The sequence below is a fragment of the Podarcis liolepis genome (assembly GCF_965112155.1).
Source record: "Podarcis liolepis genome assembly, chromosome: 12".
In the NCBI taxonomy this organism is placed as follows: domain Eukaryota; kingdom Metazoa; phylum Chordata; class Lepidosauria; order Squamata; family Lacertidae; genus Podarcis; species Podarcis liolepis.
This window is the reverse complement of record NC_139563.1, coordinates 51,597,908-51,611,631: the sequence shown is the minus strand read 5'-3', so window position 1 is coordinate 51,611,631 and position 13,724 is coordinate 51,597,908. Positions and strand designations below refer to the sequence as shown.

At 42.9% G+C, this 13,724-nt stretch overlaps 1 protein-coding gene and 1 long non-coding RNA gene across 2 annotated transcripts in view; both read right to left on the bottom strand.

The window, feature by feature from the left end:
• Positions 1-13,724, bottom strand: part of LOC310690125 — a 125,210-nt gene that overhangs the window by 71,597 nt on the left and 39,889 nt on the right. The gene's annotated exons all lie outside the window — the stretch shown is intronic.
• Positions 1-13,724, bottom strand: part of TRANK1 (tetratricopeptide repeat and ankyrin repeat containing 1) — a 53,469-nt gene that overhangs the window by 10,986 nt on the left and 28,759 nt on the right. The window contains exons 12-18 of the mRNA XM_083467741.1: positions 12,943-13,119; positions 8,409-11,384; positions 6,391-6,590; positions 5,808-5,945; positions 5,126-5,269; positions 2,991-3,147; positions 1,595-1,683 (exon numbers count right to left, since the gene is read on the bottom strand). Of these exons, the coding sequence (XP_083323867.1) occupies positions 1,595-1,683; positions 2,991-3,147; positions 5,126-5,269; positions 5,808-5,945; positions 6,391-6,590; positions 8,409-11,384; positions 12,943-13,119 (3,881 nt within the window). The remainder of the gene's footprint in view (positions 1-1,594; positions 1,684-2,990; positions 3,148-5,125; positions 5,270-5,807; positions 5,946-6,390; positions 6,591-8,408; positions 11,385-12,942; positions 13,120-13,724) is intronic.

Here is a 13,724-nt window from a genome sequence, read left to right as displayed (position 1 = left end):
CCCCCCCCCGGGCAGGGGAAAGAGATAGACAGAAACGTATTTACATGCCTTTATTTCTGTCTTTGCAGCGTTACAAAAATCACGACTGCTCTCTTCAAACTCCAACAGCCGAGAGACAAACTCCTCCTGTACTTCCTGTACAGCTCATATTACACTCTGAGCTAATTCCGGTGCTTCGCACTGTGAATAGACTGTCCCTCTGTTTCCCACGGAACAGTCCCAACATTCCCATTATGTTTTGCTTTCAAGCAGTGAACTTCATGTTAATTATAAACTGCAGAAAGATGCAGAATCAGAGTTGGGAAAGGATTTGAAAGGTCATTTGGCTCGTCCCAGGCTTCAAGAGCCACTGCTGCTACAGCATCCATGAGGTGTGGCCATCCAGCCTCTACTTCAAAACCTCTAAGGAAACATAGTCCATCATATTCTGAGGCCATCTGCTTCACTCTCAACCCAAATATTTGCCCAACCTTGGCTAAAGGCTTAAGCTGTAAATTGGAACATGCAATTAGTGTGTGTGTGTGCAAAGAAATCGAGCAACAAACTACGACAGAGTTGGATCCAAAGAAGTGTAAATGGAAGGAAAATAGCAACAAGCCCTGCTCCACAAACGTTGGCACAACAGCTTGATTTGGAGTTCACTCAGTGCTTTATGTAGCAGGGCAGGCTTCTACCGCAAAGAACAGCATATTTGAATTTAGTTTCATTTCTTTGCACACAACTCTGTAACCCTTGCCCTTCCATAAACATAAGCTGCCTTCTGCATCTGGAAAAGCACACCTGGATCCATTCCTAAATGTACATGCAAACCTCTCAAGAACATTGGTTAAAAAATTTTTTTAGTATAAAATCCAAACTGCAAACAAAAAAGAAAACGGTTACAAAACACACTGCTTTTCTATATTAACAAATATATATAGAAAAGCACACCCAATATTTCAAGTGTACCAAAAGTAACCCAAAACGAGTTGAGCACGCTCTATAGCACTTGGTTAATTAAACTACTGGGTTAAAAAACAAAAGCAGCACTGGACCTAGCCTTAATTTTAAAGCATTTCTCAAAATTGTGCCAATTCAGCTATGACACACTGGTACATGACAACAAAGACAAAATGTGAAATTAGTTCCACAATTATCAGTCTACTTGCTATGTATTTTTCACTGAGTGACACTTTACCAATGAAAGCAACAAAAACAAGCCTTTGTGTTGCGCTGCAAAAAAGAAAAAGAAAAAACACCATTTTAAGTACAGCAAACATCAACAGGGCATCAACAGACTTAAACACAGTGACTCAACAGGATTTTCAGGTGTGTTCCCGGTTGTGAACTAGAGGGACCACATCCATGGCATCATCTGCAAAATTATTGAAAAGCATTAAAAAAAATACTCAATTAAATGAGGTTCTGCCCCCCCCAGCAGAAGCTTGCCCCCCCCCCAAAAAAAGCTCTACAGGTACATAGGCTAGCATAATTCTATTCTGTATTGTTGTTTGTTTGTTTGTTTGTGTTTGTAATTTCACTTCTATGATTCATTGCCAGAGTTACTGTATTTTTCCTAAAATGCCCTCCCTTTTAAGCACGTCTGTGAATTTACCTTCCAACACTGATGCTTTGCATAATATTCTCCTTGTGCAACCCATTCTTCTGGAGTTGAGGTTTTAACAAACATGCTGTCATCGAAATCTAGGAGGCAAAACAAGGATGGAAGGAATTGTTGTGCTGTTAAAATGCTTGTGACATCAGCTCAGCTCACTTTTAATTCAGTCATCTGAGCGGTTCTCTTGAGTGTAAGCCTTCTTTGGGGTGGAGACGTTGTTGTGATGTTAACATATGAGAGTGCTGGAGGTGAAATAGTTAAACAAGTTACCCAATCAGAACCCGGGGGGTGGAGCCAGAGGGACTATAAAACCAGCTCTGGGAGGGGCAAAGGGAGGAGTTCGTTGGGAGTTGGGTGGAGTGGGAGTGAATTGGGATAGAGTCTGTGGGTAGATTGAGTTAGGGTAGCGCAATAAGTTGAGACAGGAGTAGTTAGGGGCTAGGAAGAACAAGTAAATATCTGAGATGTGGTTTAGTGAGTGAGAGCAGGTAGCAGAAGTTATAGGTCTGGATAGGTACCCCATGATTATAATTGACCGATATGGTTTATGAAACCACACACTTGTTAAACTGCAATAAATAAACAGAAGTTTATGTTCCAATTTAACCCTGACTGGACTCAGTATTGTACCAGGTAGGGCCTGGGTGGTAGGAGCGAGAAACAAAGTGGTGGCACAGGGATCAATAGACGGTGAAACGTCCGGGGATCCTGTGTGATCGCCACAAACAAACATGCTGTCATTGAAATCTAGGAGGCAAAACAAGGATGGAAGGAATTGTTTCACTGTTAAAATTCTTGTGACATCAGCTCAGCTCACTTTTAATTCTGTCATCTGAGCAGTTCTCTTGACTGTAAGCCTGCTTTGGGGTGGAGAAAATGGGACGCCGGTTCCCCAACTCACATCCCCTTCTCAAAATGGCCCTCTGACAAAGCTAACTGTTGACCACAGATATAAATGTTCTTGAATATGTGACAGCCTTAGCCAATGCTTTCCTAGTATGTTTCAGTCAGCTGTGACTTGGTTCCAAGGAACTCTTGAAGAGACAGAGATAAGAAGAAACCAGATATATATTAGACACAGATCTTTTTAAGTCAGACTTCCCCAACCTGGTGTCTGCCAAATGTTGTGGAATTACAACTTCCATCATCCCTGACCTTTGGCCATATTGGTTGGGGCGGATGGATACTGCAGTTAAAAACAGGAAGGCTGTTTTTAAGCTCATTAAACTAGCCCTAACATTACTGAAGTCATTGGGAATTTCCTAAAATGTAGGCGATAAAAAACATTTAAGCATAAATTTCTCCTTCCTTAATTATTTGTACCTTCTATGCAAAAATCAAATGTTGATTATGAGACAGTCTAGTTTGCAGAATTTTGTAGCATAGACCTTACCTTTATCTTCCTCTGTTTTGACAACCTGAACGAGTTCTCGCTTGATGAAATATCGAAATGCAGGTGCACGCCTGTCACTGTTTTCGTCAAAGATCCACAGATTGACTCTGGCCCTTGTAATAGCAGTATATAACTGCTTTAACTCTCCATTAAGCATCTAGGAATACAATTATGTGCAAAAGACTATCATAAAGAGCAGTGCTGCAGCTAAATACATTTGGACTAATAATAATAATAATAATTTATTATTTGTACCCCGCCCATCTGGCTGGGTTTCCCCAGCCACTCTGGGCGGCTTCCACAGAAACCAAAAAACACTAAAATATCATACATTAAAAGCTTCCCTGAATAGGGCCGCCTTAAGATGTCTTCTGAATGTCAGGTAGTTGTCCATCACCTTGACATCCGATGGGAGGGCATTCCACAGGGCAGGCGCCACCACCGAAAAGGCCCTCTGCCTGGTTCCCTGTAGCTTCGCTTCTCGCAATGAGGGAACCGCCAGAAGGCCCTCGGCGCTGGACCTCAGTGTCCGGGCAGAACGATGGGGGTGGAGACGCTCCTTCAGGTATACAGGGCCGAAGCCGTTTAGGGCTTTAAAGGTCAACACCAGCACTTTGAATTGTGCTCGGAAACGTACTGGGAGCCAATGTAGGTCTTTCAAGACCGGTGTTATGTGGTCTCGGCGGCCGCCCCCAGTCACCAGTCTAGCTGCCGCATTCTGGATTAGCTGTAGTTTCCGAGTCACCTTCAAAGGTAGCCCCACGTAGAGCGCATTGCAGTAGTCCAAGCGGGAGATAACTAGAGCATGCACCACTCTGGCCAGACAGTCAGCGGGCAGGTAGGGTCTCAGCCTGCGTACCAGGTGGAGTTGGTAGACAGCTGCCCTGGATACAGAATTGACCTGCGCCTCCATGGACAGCTGTGAGTCCAAAATGACTCCCAGGCTACGCACCTGGTCCTTCAGGGGCACAGTTACCCTATTCAGGACCAGGGAGTCCTCCACACCAGCCCGCCCCCTGTCCCCCAAAAACAGTACTTCTGTCTTGTCAGGATTCAACTTCAATCCATTAGCCGCCATCCATCCTCCAACCGCCTCCAGGCACTCACACAGGACCTTCACCGCCTTCACTGGTTCTGATTTGAAAGAAAGGTAGAGCTGGGTATCATCTGCATATTGATGAACACCCAGTCCAAACCCCCTGATGATCTCTCCCAGCGGCTTCATATAGATGTTAAAAAGCATGGGGGAGAGGACGGAACCCTGAGGCACCCCACAAGTGAGGGTCTGAACACTCATCCCCCACCACCACTTTCTGAACACGGCCCAGGAGAAAGGAGCGAAACCACTGTATAACAGTGCCCCCAGCTCCCAACCCCTCTAGACGGTCCAGAAGGATGTTATGGTCGATTGTATCAAAGGCCGCTGAGAGATCCAGCAGAACCAGGAAACAACTCTCACCTTTGTCCCTAGCTCGCCGGAGATCATCAACCAGTGCGACCAAGGCAGTTTCAGTCCCATGATGAGGCCTGAACCCTGATTGGAAGGGATCCAAATGGTCCGCATCCTCCAGGCGTGCCTGGAGTTGTTCAGCAATGTTCCATCAAGAGAAATCAAACTCTAGGACACCATGTTTGAAGACACGGATATCAAAATAAATTTACTAGTGCAACCTAACATGCCATTAGATTGCCAAGCCAAGTGTGGACTTTGGTTTAAACTCACCTGTTTGGAATTCACTGCTTGTTTATAATACAAATATTTTCCCACAAGTCTGAGAAATCAGCAGGTAATTTGGTTTGCATGTCCAAAACCTCATTATGGGCTTCAAGTTCACATATTAACTTGCCTGCCCAGGAAAGAAGGGCAATATATTGTAATGTTGGACGCTAAGATACTTAAGTGAAGCTTGGAATGTACTTTTATAAGCACAATTTGTATCCAATTTATGATAATGGATGGAAGATTAAAAATGCATTACAATGCAATATCCTCGGTTAGTCCTCAAAGATTGGGATGTCAACTATTTAGAGATTCCTATGTATTCTTTATTTATTCAACGGAAACAATTACTTATTTAAAAATAGGTTCCAAAATAGGGACATGATGATTGCTTCTGATTTTATTTTGGAATCACCTTGTACATTTCTGGATTCAGAACAGGAAGTTTTCCTTGAACATCAGCAACTTTCTCCAAGGGCGTTTCAATGACCATTTTGGTTTCTTCAGGTAAAGGAGAAGGAGGTTTGAAAGAAGAAATTATTTTCCATTCTTTGTAAGCCTAAGCCGGGGGGGGGGGGAGAGAGAGACAAAAAACCATAGCTATAATAGCACTACTGCACCCGGAAAGCTGTAACCAAGTTTTCAATTTTACTCGTGTTTGAAGTCAACCTCAGAAAGCAAAACAATCTTCAAATCAGTGAGCAAAAGCATACAGTGCAAGGAAACAAAGAAACCCTCTATCTCGGGCAAAAATCCCTTATCTAATACCAGATATGAAAATGACTCCAGCTATAAGCTAAGTGGAACTCGTTTGTCAAGTGTTCCCAAAACAATTTACTTGGGGTCAATGTCTTCACTGCTCCTGAATATATTCTATAAATTAAGATGTGCTGATATTGCAAAAAAAACCAAAAAACATTTAGTACAAACAAGCACCAGTGATGGAAAACAAACCAGCAGATAAAATAACATATTGTTATTAGCAGGAACAAAGGATGACAACTCAACGTAGCCTATTTGAGTTGTTCAGCTCTTCCCTAAAGAGAAATGAATGATATCCAGTCCCTCCCTCCCTCCCTCTCTCTATTTTTACATACCTCTGAATCTGTGAAAAAGTTGTAAAGGAGCACATCATCAAATTCCAAGCCTTTTGCTTCGTAAATTGTTAGCACAAGAGCTAAACTAAGTTCCTCGGGGATCTTTTCCTTTGCTATTTCATTTGCTACAAGAATCACCTACAATCAGAATGGGAGACATTAGATCACCAAAACCACAGCAACCCATGAAAATAATACAATAAGTAGAAAGTTGCCTGAAGTTGAATCTAGGTCTTCAGATTCTGGTGATCGATAAGCCTAGACAGATCCTATCACTGAGAAGAATGGCCTCATTTAGGTGCCTAGGTTATCGTAGTTATCCAGGAACAGTTTCCACACCTCCATCTGAAATTAGGGCTGTGGACTTTTCTTGAAGATTCAGACCTGGTGCCCATAATTTGATGCTCTCAAACAAATAAACAAGAAAAACAAGTGGTCTTCTCAATTACTACAGACATGCTTAGTTTTATTAACATTCTGAAAAGCTGTTCAAAGAATGCAAGACAGCACACTGTCATTTACAATAGCGAAAACAGCAACGTTTTGTTCTGGTACAGAACATTATATGCTGAGAAAAGCCTACCTGATGCGCTCCAAACTCTATTGGCTGTGTTTTTCTTTTGTTGCCTCTCAGAAGAATTGCCAGATCGCTAACACTGCAAGATTCCAAGACGGTGGGTTTTGGCCCATCAAAGAGGCCTGAATCCCTAGGAAGACGATCAAAGGATTCTGGGAAATAGTACTGAAGCAAGTCAACAACTCCCGAGGCCAAGTGGAGAATACCTGCAAATGATAATGAGCAGGTAGAATTGACCTATTAAATTTGTCTCTCGGGTGGGAAACAAAATAAAAGGGTAACTGAAAGGACAATATAAATCTTGAAAAGTTAGCAAACGCCTAGCTCAAAACCGCAGCTGGGGCACAAAGCTATGGTTTAAAGGCTGCTTCACTGAGGGTGACCACATGAGGGGACAGAGAAGGGCAGAACATGGTCGAATCATATATCCTCCTTCCACATATCTGATAAACTCATGTTCATCAGAAAGGTGCACAGAAGTGGGTATCACAGAATCACAGCTTTAGACCCATAGGAACCAACCCAAGCTGGTGCCAGTGCCCAATCCTGCACAGCAGCAGCTATGAGAATCAGTCACCAAAAGCCTCAACAATTCTGCGAAAAGTCATGTGGGATTGATTTGGGTTACATCTACGCCATACATTTAAAACACTATTATACTACTTCAACAGTCATGGAGAATCTTTGTTAAGATTAAAACAAAAAAATTCCTTCCAGTAGCACCTTAAAGACCAACTAAGTTAGTTCTTGGTATGAGCTTTCGTGTGCAAGCACACTTCTTCAGATACACTGAAACAGAAGTTGCCAGATCCTTCTATATAGTGAGAAGGTGGGGAGGGGTATTGCTCAGAAGGGTGGTGGGAATGGGTGATTGGCAGACAGCTGAGATGAGCCTGTTGACGACTCTTAACGACTGCAATAGGTCTTACAGGAAAAAGCAAGGGGTGAGAAGGTGAGAAATGGCTTTGTCATGTATAATGAGATAAGAATCCAATGTCTTTGTTCAGGCCAGGTCTCTCCATGGTTTTAAGTTTGCTAATGAGTTGTAATTCAGCAGCTTCTCTTTCCAGTCTATTTCTGAAATTCCTTTGTAGTAAAACAGCTACTTTGAGATCTTTGAGATCTGAGTAATACCCCTCCCCACCTTCTCACTATATAGAAGGATCTGGCAACTTCTGTTTCAGTGTATCTGAAGAAGTGTGCTTGCACACGAAAGCTCATACCAAGAACTAACTTAGTTGGTCTTTAAGGTGCTACTGGAAGGAATTTTTTTGTTTTGACTATGGAAGACCAACACGGCTACCTATCTGTAACTTTGTTAAGATTGTTAAGGGTGCTGGCAACTGTTGCTCTGTGATGTCAGCACCCTTAAAAAAAACAAACCTATAGTCCTCAGGATTCTCCATGACTATTAAAATAGTGTTTTAAATGCATGTTGTCCATGTGATCTTGGACTGGGGCCAACTTCCAGATCAGCAATGGCTTTACTGGGAGCAATGATTCTTCACCTCTTTTCTCCGTTCAAGAGATGCCATAATCAGAAGCCTGAATCAGAGAACTGTTGCAAAGATGGGTAAGAGAAATCACACCGGTCAAATGGCAGAATTACAGGAAAATCCTCTGTAAAGCAGTGCTTCAGTATAAGACTGCAGAGGATATCTGTACAAGCTAAAATAAATTCTCATTCAGCCTGGAAATTATCGTTTTCATTCTAGATCAGTGGTTCTCAGTTAGCCAAGTACTGTGGACCCTGTTTTTCAAAAGCCAAGCCATAAACCCCTTACTTTTAAAAATGATATTTTTATGGAAGTTTTTCTTATGTGAATGGTGTCACAGACCCTCTGGGTGGCACAAACCACTTGGGGTCCACAGACCACCAATTGGGAACCACTGTTCTAGGTTGTTCAACCTGAATACTTTAAAGGAACTTTAGCTTAATGGAGTACAGCTATCCTCTCTTTTAAACCTCTGTCTCCTCAGCCCACCCCATGTAATGTATGTATATAGATTTAAGATTCTGATACCTGAATGAGACCTGTAGTTCTGATAAAGCTGGTATATCCTTTTTGGTTTTCTAACAATACTCTGTTTCTTGTCAGCAGAGCTTTTGCTGGCATAGTGGAAAAGTGATTTCAAGTCACTGAAACGAAAAGCAACTCCTTGCATAATGCTCTGTGCTGTGTCGCCAGTCAGGAACATCGCATTCGGGTCATCAATGCATTTCATTAACAATGCTAGCTCTGCCTGGGTGAAATCCTGAATTTCGTCCCCATAAAGCTCATGGATGCACCATGGTAGATCACTGAGCTTTAAGAGTCTTTGAGACAATTTGTGCAAGACATCTTCTTCATCAAAATAATTTCCTTGTGATCTTATTTGTTGGTAAAGGCTGAAAAGCTGATAAATTTCGCTACGGTCTTCTTTGAAGTTTGGGGACCTCTTCCGTCCTAGTTTTTTGTATTCCTCTTCTGTAAGTATGCCTTGGTGGCTGCTTAAAGCCTCAAAAGACCCTTTCAAGAAAGATTTTATTTCTTTCCAAACCAACGCTGGGTTGTAGGGACATTTGCCTTTTACCATTTTGGGCCAGATTTCATTCGCAAATATACCGTAAGTCACAAAGACTCGAGGATCACTCTCTTTAATATGGACTTCTACAACCTTTTCATCCTCATCATAATCTACGTCAACGTCTTCCTCTTCCTCCTGCCAATTTGAGATGGCGAGATCTTCTTTAGTAGACCATCCAGCAATGGTGCGCTTAAGACTTCCGTCTTCATTTCTCAGAAAAAATGGTTCAGGCATAGAGGCATCAAGGAGCAGCAGCAATTGTCTGGATGTGAGGAAGAGGGGAAAATTTTCGTCTTTAACATCCTGAAGTCGGTGAACATTTGGTTCAAGGGGCTTGAAATGACTAGTTGCCTTTGAAGACTTGCTAAGCTCTATGAAGTTCCTCTGAACTTCTTGGCACAGAACATGGTTTTTGGTAACAAAGATCTGGTGCAAGTGTTCCAGTTTGTCAGTTTCTTCTTCAGCATGTTCCTCATCAGAGTCATACCGTAAATTCATTTCTGGGTCTCCTAGATTTGAACCCTGTTCATCTTCATCCAGCTCTTGCTCATCTGTACTTAGCGAAGTTTCCAGTTCAGATGAATCAGTGGGGTCGCTGCCATCTTGCTTTTCACTATCTTCCTCCTCGGTGCTGTTTTCAAAATGCATATTAAATTTCAATCTGTGCCACATCTGTCTGACCAGCAAGGGACCTCCTGCCAACTCTGCTTTCTCCCAGTAAGAATAAAACTTTTTCCAAAGCCTGTACAAGCAACAAGTGGTCTTCCCAGTTCCGCTCCGTCCAATTAAGATGATTGGCTCCAACGGTCTGGGGTTCAAGTCAATGACTGCGTATTCCAACTCACCCACTCTGAAGGGGTATTCCACAGCAGTGGTCATGTCACTGATGATATTAAGTGCCATGTTAGTACTGAAACTGTGAAATTTCATGATGTTGTATTCCGTTTCCACTGCACTAGCTGGGGGAAAGTATTCAGGCAGGACACGATCTTTTAACTTTTCTGGCTTCGTATCTTCAACATATATGCGAGGAATGCGCTTTTGTATATTCAAGTTAGAAGAAATTGGAGTTGCGTTGATACCTTTAAGCTTTTTCCTCAAAATACAGGACAGCCCACGATTGTATGCTTTACATATCTTTTCCGCAGCAAGGTCAACAGCAAGGTCAACAGCGGCACGGTCAGCAGCAAGATCAGCGGCACGGTCGATAGCGCGGTCAATGGCTCGGTTGAGTTTGCAGTGATCAAGCACAATGTCCCATATCCTGATGATTTCTGTGTAAACCCTCCCAGTTTTTTCTGTGGGATGTGTAGCATTCTCATTCTCTATTATCTTTTCCGCAGCCTCGCTACAGCGAGGAGAAAAGTCTATGGCAAGCTCCCAAAGCAGCCTGGCCCCTTTGTCCAACTTCGCCTCGTAGAGCCGAATGTCACCTTTCAAATGTTTCAGCCTCTTTTGTAAACCTTGAGTCCATTCACCGTTTCCTAGCTGCTGAATTGCCAATACTACTTTCTTCTTCATATGGTGAGGGAAGCTTTTGTCTCCTAATTTCTTAAGCACCTCAGAGGTGCACTCAATTTCCCATGTCATATTATCAAAGTCCTGAAGGCACATCTCAATTTCCTGAAGCTGTCGATTGACTTCGGCGTCTTCTTCCTCTTCTGCTTTGGCCTCCTCAAGCTCATTCTGCACCTTCTCCCCCAATTCATCTTGGTCTGGGCAAGCATTATAAGCCTCATGGGCACACGCCTGCCGATATTCACTCTTGTCATCTGCAATCCTAGTCATGGAAGGTGGCTGCTTTGGTACTTGGGATGCCACTGAGTTCTCTTTTGTTGAGACTTCATTCAGTGCGAGTTTTTGGATTAAGTGTGTGATTGCTTGTACAAGGCAATCTCGCAGAGTCAATGGCTTATTGGTATCTCTGAAAGATGAGCTTTGAACTCCAGCAACTTCTGCCTCCGCCTCTTCACGGGAAACAGCACATAGATTACGTTCTGTGTCTGACAGCAGTTCTTCAGGCGGCATTTTGGATGACCGTGCAGCTGAAGAATGGGTTGAATTTTGGGGCTCTGACTTGCCGCAAGCCAAAGTGGATTTCGGTATTTTAGTTTGATGTCCTGCTGCGTCATGTCGGGACCTCTTCTTGTTCTCAGCCACAGCTTCATTCCAAGCTATAAGCATCGGATCGGTCTTTTTTATTCTGTGACGCACATCTCTGCCAGATTTATTTTTTAAATTCAAGTTAATTTCAAACTTTGCAAGCAAGCCCAACATTTTCTTAACATGCTTTGTTAGGTTTTTCTGAAAAATAATGTGCATGACTGTGTCCCCATTCTTATCTCGCCTATTGGGACTAAGATACGAAAATCTGGATGGATCTGAATCGTACAGTTCTAGAAGGTGACTCAATAAATGTAAGCCATTCTCGTCTAGAGAGAGAAAAAACAAAAATATACAAAATTAAGTTTTGTATTTCCATTTGCACAAGCCACAGTAATATTTTACATTAAAGTTGATCCTTTTTATCCATACTGTACAATGCTCAAAGTGGTTCATAACCATCTCTGTTTCCATCCTTCAAGTTAACTTACTTCTAATGAGATGCTGCCTACCAGAAACAATAAAAATTTACTGGCCTGAGAGAAACCTATGGAGGGCAGATATTTCATTCCAAGTAGAAGGAATTCTCCACCGCCTTGGAACAAGTTCAGAGTTCTGCAATCTCTTGATCTAGGGAGTGTTAGGTGACTTTTCTTTTTAATCCTTTTGACCCACCTTAAGGAATATTTATTCCTTTTCGGAAGGGGGTGGGGAGTTGAAGAATAAAAAGGCTGCTTCAAGAGCTGCGCTATGCATACAGGTTGTCCCCATTTTACTCCCATCACCAGCATATAGATTCTCCATACACCAGCATATAGATTCTCCATACAATGCAATGGTTCATTTGTTCCTAATTAACTTGGCTAAATCTCTCGGCTCTGTTGAATTTTATACTTAATTGTTCAGGTAAAGCTTCCAAATGAGGTAGCTCTCTAAGACAGGACAGAAAGGAGAATAAAAAGTGCCACGCTGTGTTCTTTGATATTTGAAAGAACTAACGAATATTACACATGATGTAGGTGGTTTCATTTGTTCATGGAACCCCAAGTTGCCCATTTCAACTGGCAGCAAACTCTCTGGGTGCTTTGGCAAAGATTCTTCTTAAGATTTGCTGCCCACAATTCTTCCGAGCAGAAATCATGGGGGGCAGTGTGGGGTAGTGGTTAGAGGACAAAGACCTAGGAAACCAGGGTTCAGATCCTTGGCTCAGCCATACAGCTCACTGATGACCTTGGGCCAGCCCACTGCCTCTCAGCTTAATCTCCTGCACAGAGTTTGGATTTGATATCCCGCTTTATCACTACCCGAAGGAGTCTCAAAGTGGCTAACATTCTCCTTTCCCTTCCTCCCCCACAACAAACACTCTGTGAGGTGAGTGGGGCTGAGAGACTTCAAGAAGTGTGACTGGCCCAAGGTCACCCAGCAGCTGCATGTGGAGGAGTGGAGACGCGAACCCGGTTCCCCAGATTACAAGTCTACTGCTCTTAACCACTACACCATACTGGCTCTCCACAGGGTCCCCACAGAGTCATTGTGGGGATAAAAATGGGGAGGGAGAACTGTGCATGCCTCCAGGAGCTCCTCGAACAACAACAACAACAACAACAACAACAACAACAATAATTTATTATTTGTACCCGCCCATCTGGCTGGGTTTCCGGCTGGATGAAAGGTGGAATATAATTGGAATAATAAATAAATTAATATGGACTCTACACTGAGCTATGGAACATTCCCAACCCCTTCCTGGTGGTTTTTGCACACCATGCCACTGACTTTGCAATAGTGAGAGGATGGCAGGAGAAGCTGCAGTCAACATGGTTGGTGAAGGTTATAAACTATTTCAATAAACCACCACCCACAAAAATACCAAGTCAAAGTCCTTACCTTTCTTATCAAAATAAATGGACAACGCAGCATGTAAAGGGGTATCGCCTTCTGCCATGGATATATGGCGTGGATTTGCACCCGAGCTCAGGAGCACACATGCCAGCTCAAAATCATTGCTCTTTAAACATTTCTGAAGCGGTTTTTCATGGCTTGCTCTATTCCCCTCAGGTGACGCTTTGGGAAATGATATTACAAATACCAACATTACAAACGCATGCTATCGGGGGAAACAGCAGCTAAATTTCAACAATTCTAGAAAAGGCACAATGCATCCACAGAAGCTTGTGAGATTAATAACAAGGATTTCGCTATGACTGCATGCAAGCTGCCCTTTGTCTACTAGTGTTTAGGTTGGAGGGGGGGAATGAGATGAAAGGGCGGCTTTCAAAGCGCAGCCCCATGATAAACAGGACAGAGGTATGGAAGGCATAATGGGAGCCTCTATCTTAAGCTTAAGGCAGGCTTAATAAAAATGTGGCTCCCTTCTACAATTGGATTGAAGACTTACACAAACTCGCAACATATGAACAACGTGCATATAAACGCAGACTTGCCATGGCCAGATTCAATGCTATTTGGAATCCACTCTTACAAATACTGTAATAGGTTAAGATCTGGTGAAGTACAATACAGTGGTACCTCTGGTTAAGTACTTAATTCGTTCGGAGGTCCGTACTTAACCTGAAAGTCTTCTTAACCTGAAGCACCACTTTAGCTAATGGGGCCTCCCGCTGCTGCTGCGCTGCCGGAGCCCGATTTTTGTTCTCATCCTGAAGCAA